We start from the raw sequence: 6,632 nt of genomic DNA, 5'->3' as shown, positions 1-6,632 counted from the left end.
AGGAACCCAACTAATGATTCCTCTGCTCCTACCTCTTACATCAGCAGCAGATCAAGATCAAATTTAACGTTGTTAAAATGCACGGAATAGCCATAAAATGAATCCTTAATGAAAGGAGCAATGGGTCAAAAGGGCACATTTGCTATTCAGTAGTCCAGTAAAACTTTTCGATCTGCTGAACGAAATACCTCCGTGCAATGCTGAAAATAAATGATTTGGGTCTTTCTGATGCAGATTATGTGTGAGATAATTTCAGCAGGTCTAAAAGTCATCACAAGAGACTTGTTTCTGCCTTTTAGTATGGTTGTTGTGGTACCTTCCATGTCTTTCACATTTTAAATGACTGCTCAGCGATTCCCAGGCTCCGCATTTTGAATGTGCCTCAAAGGCACCAACCCTTGGTCCCTCACGCACTGCTGCTATTTTGGAGGCAGTCTGTGCTTATTGGAACAATCATTTTTTTCCTTGAGAGGTCAAGCTAAAGGGTCAAACAGAGAAAAGAGACACACATACAAATAGCAGATTCAAGGAGCTCCTTGCCAAAGGATGTCAGGGATGTAAAAGGTTTACATGGCTTCAAGGAGGGGACTGGGCAAGTACTCAGAAGTGAGAGGTAATGAGAGGCTCTGGGCAGACAAATCACACACCAAGCTGACAAAAATCCCATAAATTAGCCCTCAGACCTTGCACCTCTTCAATTCCAAACAGCTGAATGTTTTCTGAACTTTAGAAAATTGTATCTACAGACTTGGGACCTTTTTTCTTTTACAGAAATTCAGGAAGGAATCAAGCATTCATACAGAGCTAAATGATCTATTTTGGCAAAGCTGTGGTGCTTGCAAGAGACACTTATTTTTTGGCTTAGATAGTGTGTTTGCAGAATACTTGTCATTCATGAAGAAATAAGATTTTATAGAAGTTTATGCCCCATCGGCAATAAATATGGAATAATATGCTGTACGGAAATATTCCCAAAACAAGGCTCTCTAAGAATATAGGATCAAATTCCAGCATACTTGGGAAGTGAGAAAATATTTTTATGTTAATAAGAATTGCAATTAAAATCTTTAGTCAGATCTCAGGAGAAAAACAATCATAGTGTTTAAAAAAAGGCTGAAGCCTTATAATTCCACAGAAATAGCTACAGAAACCATTTGGCTTTCTACTGATCAAATTCTGTCTCCAAGTACTTGCTGCCACAGACAACAGAAAATAAAAATCAGCAAGAGATTTGAAAAACAAAATCATGCCAAAATCTTTCATTTTGTGGTATTTTGCTTGTGGCTCATAACTAGGATGCAACACCACTATAATTTTGTAAAAGCTTTTTGGAGTTTTGGGGGTGTTTCTGGTCTGCTTTCCCACCCTCTGACATAAACAAATAACCTGCATCTGGTTTAGTATCCCGCATTTCAGACTCGCAGCTCCCTAATTCCCACTTTTGTGACTCTGTGCATGCATCAGCCCCGGGAGCTGATGCAAGTGGCTGGAACCTCTTTCTGTACACTATAATCTAACGCACTTAGCGAGCCAATGAATATGTGGCAAAGGAGGGGCTTTCTAGCTGAGGGGCTCTGGCAGGGGAACAGCTGTTGAGCAGCAAAACCTTACCCAGAGCCAGGCAAACACACTCATTCACATCCTCGGTGGCTCTGTGCTTCCAGGGGTGGCAAGGCAGCTACCCCCCTCCTCCTCTCTCTGCAAAAAAGTGAGCAAACTTGCACAGAGAAACAGAAAGGACAACAAACCTCAGCTGTGAGACATTTCAGCAGATCCAGCGATGGCCTGGGTCGGTAATTTCTCCTGGTTAAACCACCTTGCTCTACATGAAGAACGCCTCAGGGGGTACTTAAACAGCACTGAGGATTATTTAACCTTCCTGTGCGGGCCCAGACGGAGCCACCTGTTCCTGCCCATGGCTTTGGTGTACTCGGTGATCTTCGTCGTGGGGGTGGTGGGCAACTTCTTGGTTTGCCTCGTCATCCTCAAGCACCGCAACATGAAGACCCCGACCAACTACTACCTGTTCAGCCTGGCGGTCTCGGACCTGCTGGTGCTGCTTTTCGGGATGCCCTTGGAAGTGTACGAGATGTGGAGCAACTACCCCTTCCTGCTGGGGCCCGTGGGCTGCTACCTGAAGACGGCCCTGCTGGAGACCGTGTGCCTGGCCTCCATCCTGAGCGTGACGGCGCTGAGCGTGGAGCGCTACGTGGCCGTGCTGCACCCGCTGCGCGCCAAGCTGGCCGGCACGCGCCGCCGCGCCCGCGCCACCATCCTGGGCCTCTGGCTGCTCTCCGTGCTCTGCGCCCTGCCCAACACGGGCACCCACGGCATCGTCCTGCAGCACTTCCCCAACGGCACCCTGGTGCCCGGCTCCGCCACCTGCACCGTGGTGGTGCCCCTGTGGATCTACAATTGTATCGTGCAGGTCACTTCTCTGCTCTTCTATGTGCTGCCCATGGGGGTGATAAGTGTGCTGTACTGTCTGATGGGGCTAAGAGTAAGTCCTGCTCCGAGCTGTGCTCAGTGTTGCCTTGGCTCATTCTTGTGTGTTTGTGGTTATATGTGGCTTTTGAGTGAGTTTTGCACCTTTTTTTTTGTTGCCCGTGTTTTCCCCCCAAAACAGCAAAAGTGTTTCTCAAACCTCTGGAAATAGTAGATCCAACTTCTTCTCTGGTGCAAGCCTGTTCTGAAATTAAGATAGCTAATTTGCCCCAGTCTTCTTATGAAAACTTACCATCACTGCTGCTCACATCTGAATGTTAATGAAACACCCAAGTCTGTAGGTTGATTCCAGCCTCTCAGAGATTTACACCTTTGCAGCAGGGACCAGAAAGAAATGGACCAAAAGGAAAATATGAAAAGAATAAAAAGGAGCTGGCTAGTGATTGAATCTTGTGTACTATTTATTTTCTCTTTCCTTGTGACTATAGAATTTCCATTGCATTACTTTCTTCTTTTCTTTCCCTGGAGCTGGTGGTAATATTCACTTGTTAAAATTCACAAAGCTCATAAACTGAAATGTTACCTTATTGCTGCAGCTAGAAAATTCAGCAATCATTTCCTCATATAACTACAGCCTTGTTTCACCAGGCTACCTTAGAGCTTATATTCATTCTCTCTTCAGAAATTGGGACTACTTTTGACAAGTATCCATCATGTAAATGTGTGGATAAAACAATCAGGATCACAGCGTTATAAAACTACCTAGCACAAGACTGAGATGCACTGCTAATCACAGTGACTTGATGACCACTTTCTTCTCATAAATTACAGACATTTAGACAATATAAATCCCATTTTATCACACTGAATGTAACTTAAAGTTTACAAAGATCTGATCCCATAGCAAGAGATGGAAACAAATGAACTTATTAAATAATATGCAAGAAACTCAACCAAATCTCTGCTGGTGTGTATATCGTTTTGTTGTGCTGGCTGATATTTACTGTTACCTGAAATTATACAGAAGCAATTTTTACTTACCCAGTGAAAAAACGTGGATTATCTGCCAGAAATCCACAGCACAGAGCAGATCCTCAAGGCAGTGAATGGGTTAAACTATCCCAAATCTCTGGAGGCTCTTGAAGGGTCTTTTACATAGCATCAATTAATATTTTGCAAAATTAGACCTGAAGGGAATAAAAGGTGATGAAAATAGAGTTGTTACAAAAAGAAAAAGAGAAATCCCTGAATTTATAGAAGGAAGATTTGAAGGTTGCAATAACTTGTATTTGCAGCAGCAGATATTCCTATACCCCATCCCAGAAGAGAAGCTCAGTACCAGATGAGGACTCATCCCCCAGGACTTCTGCAAATTCACACATTTGTTCAAGCTGTGTTTCCTAAACACAGTCATGTTCACTGTTTGTGCCTCTGCTTTTCTGTATATCCAGATCAAACTTCCAAATTTTACCAGGATCCATCCTGGCTAGATCTGCATTATCTCCAAGCTGCACTGGGCAAGATGATTTCATTTCTTCAGCAGAAGTGATAGAAGAATGATGAATATATATAATTTTCCAAGAGGAGATACTTTTTATCTACTCCCAGACGAGGAAATTCATGAGGCTTTAGCCGCGCCCTGCAGTCTCCTGAGTGCCATGTATCACTCATAGAACGCAGTGGAAAAGCTCAGGGTTGATCCAAAGGTTGTACAACAGCTCAAATTCAGCAAACAGAGACGTGACCTTTCCATATTCAGGCTTTGTAGAAGGGGCATTTCTTCACCATTTTCTCCCTCAAGTTCTGCCAGTGCTGGACAGTCTGAGGATGCAATGCAGATGGGGACAGGGGACCTGCCAAGCAGCTCTGAGAAGGCAGCAAACACAGGTCATAGGGTACCTGAGTTAATTTATCATTTAGTCCCTTCAAAAATGTCAACATATTTTTCACTGGGAAATGGTTGATTACCTCATTTTCTGCTTGGGTATAATTTTAAGGCTCGGTGGTTTGATATTGCAATGTTATGGTTAATTGATCAGTCAAACACCAGTTTAAAGAAGAGGACACTGCTCATTGCACTGTAAACTCAGTCTTGATGGAGAAGCTTCCTGCTGCCTCTGCCATGGGGTTCCCATCACAGATACCTTTAGGATAAATCCCTAAATCATCCAGGCTCTTCAAACCCAGTTCCAGCTGTTGAGCTACTTGTTGCAAGCCACAGCCAGAGAGCTGAGGAGGGAGAGGAGAGGGATGAGACGAGAACATTGGGCAGTAGCTGCTCATGGAAGTTCATCCCTGGGGCACTGAGTGAGATGGGAGGGGAGTGCTTGGGGAGAAGTCTGCATTGCAGCAGGATTCAGTGCAAGGTCCCTGCCCATTTCTTTCAAACTGATTCCTAAAAGGACACAGGTGTAAGAGCTGACCACTGCTTGTCTAAAAGTCATACTCTATTTAACAAGGGTTTCTGACAGAGTAGGCTGGATGATTCTTCTGCCAGGATTCCACCTTTTCTCTTAGTCTCTTATCCTAATAATAATAATAATAATAATAATAATAATAATAATAATAATTTGTATATAGTGGAAACTTTAGCTGTCTTTGAAGCAAGACAACTTATTCTTGCTACGCACATCTGGTCCAGCTTTTATCCTCAAAATCTATTTTTCCCCCCAAATGCCCAGCTGTTAAACACCCAGAATCACCTGTGACCTTTGGCCAATTTCTGCAGAGCCCAGCACAGCTCTTCCAGAGCTGTCCCCTTCCCGTGGAGGTTGTTCAGCAGTCCTTGTCCCAGTGGCTGGCTCTCCTTTGCCATGGGCTGAGCTGAGGGCACACCAAGGCTGCAGCTCAGCAGCAACTGCTTCAGCCAGACCTCTGAAATAGGCAGGACTGTGATTTTAGCAGAAGCCTTGTGGGGTTTAAATATCAATTTTCCCATCAGCTGGAGAGAAACTTTGATCACCACTAGTGTCAGACAGGCCAAGGAGTTTACAGAAAACAGTTCTTCTTTTGCAGATTACAGAAAACAGTCATTTTGCAGAGTGGCCTTACTATATTTGTCTGGGGATAGGTGAGACCCTAATTTCGCTCAGCCTTTTGATTTCTAGGGTAAAATGCTGTAGCTAATAAAGATCTGGGGGGAGAGAAATCCAATTTCCAGCTTCTTGCTCCAGTCACTTTTAATTCTCTTGCAGTGGAAGGGTAGCATTCATCTCAAACCTACACAGCCTCATACATCACAGTGATGTAAAAGTACCTTGGCTGGGGTTCTACCCCTCTCAAACCATTGGCATTAACTCAAGTTACAACCTTTGCCACGGACTATTTATTTATTTTTTTCCCTCCCTGTTTGTAATGTTTCTTTGTTTCATTAAACTGCAGCTGCTGAGTTGTGCTTACCTGTTACACCTTCATCACTTGAGGTGGAGAGGAGCCTTACAGCATCATCAAAATGACAGGAGGAAGGAGAAAAATAAAGATACATGTGTCTCTGGTTTATTACAGCATCAGCACACTGCACTCTCTGAGGCTTTGGAATATGCCTGGAATAGATTACTGTTGAGACTGAAAACCACTGAAGGGAATCCAGGGGTTTTAATAAATCTGATCATTCATCAGTAAATGTGTTACAAATCAGCTGAGTCTTTTCCTTCAGCAACTGTGGCTATGACGGAAAGTTACAAGGGGAATAATGTAAAATATGAGAGGCTGAATTGCACTATACTTGACTATAATTCCATGTATATGTTTTTTCCTTTTATAAATAAAGAGAACATTGAAAGAAGGGCTCATTTCATCATCTTTACAGAAAAGTATTATTAATCAGAAAGCAAAGCCACAGCGTAAAAGGCAAAAGCAAACAGCACAACTTGCATGTCTTCACAAGGCTTTCACAAATCCAAAGTGATTACTATATTTTCCCTCATTCCTGATATTGCCTCATGTATAATTAAGTTTTGGTTCCAGTTTCTCTACTTTAAAACAGACAAAGCTGTTGGCTAATCAGGAGTTCCCAGTGCAGGAAGCTGGGACCAAATATGGACTTGCCAGATATGATTTCTTTGGTATTCAAACCTATTGCCCTGTTTATGTAAACCTGACCTTTTCATCACCAAAGCACCAGTCCTCTCATCATAAACATACTGGGGATGGATTCCAGGGATGATCAGATTATTGCTATTTTTATA

At 43.2% G+C, this 6,632-nt stretch overlaps 1 protein-coding gene across 1 annotated transcript in view; it reads left to right on the top strand.

The window, feature by feature from the left end:
• Positions 1-1,618: 1,618 nt before the first annotated feature.
• NMUR2 (neuromedin U receptor 2) overlaps positions 1,619-6,632 on the top strand; it is a 7,849-nt gene continuing 2,835 nt past the window's right edge. The window contains exon 1 of the mRNA XM_005418750.2: positions 1,619-2,500. Coding sequence (XP_005418807.1) covers positions 1,781-2,500 — 720 coding nt within the window. The 5' untranslated portion in view covers positions 1,619-1,780. The remainder of the gene's footprint in view (positions 2,501-6,632) is intronic.

The sequence above is a fragment of the Geospiza fortis genome, unplaced genomic scaffold, assembly GCF_000277835.1.
Source record: "Geospiza fortis unplaced genomic scaffold, GeoFor_1.0 scaffold55, whole genome shotgun sequence".
In the NCBI taxonomy this organism is placed as follows: Eukaryota; Metazoa; Chordata; class Aves; order Passeriformes; family Thraupidae; genus Geospiza; species Geospiza fortis.
Note: the sequence above shows the minus strand (reverse complement) of the source record. Positions and strands in the feature narration are given on the sequence as shown.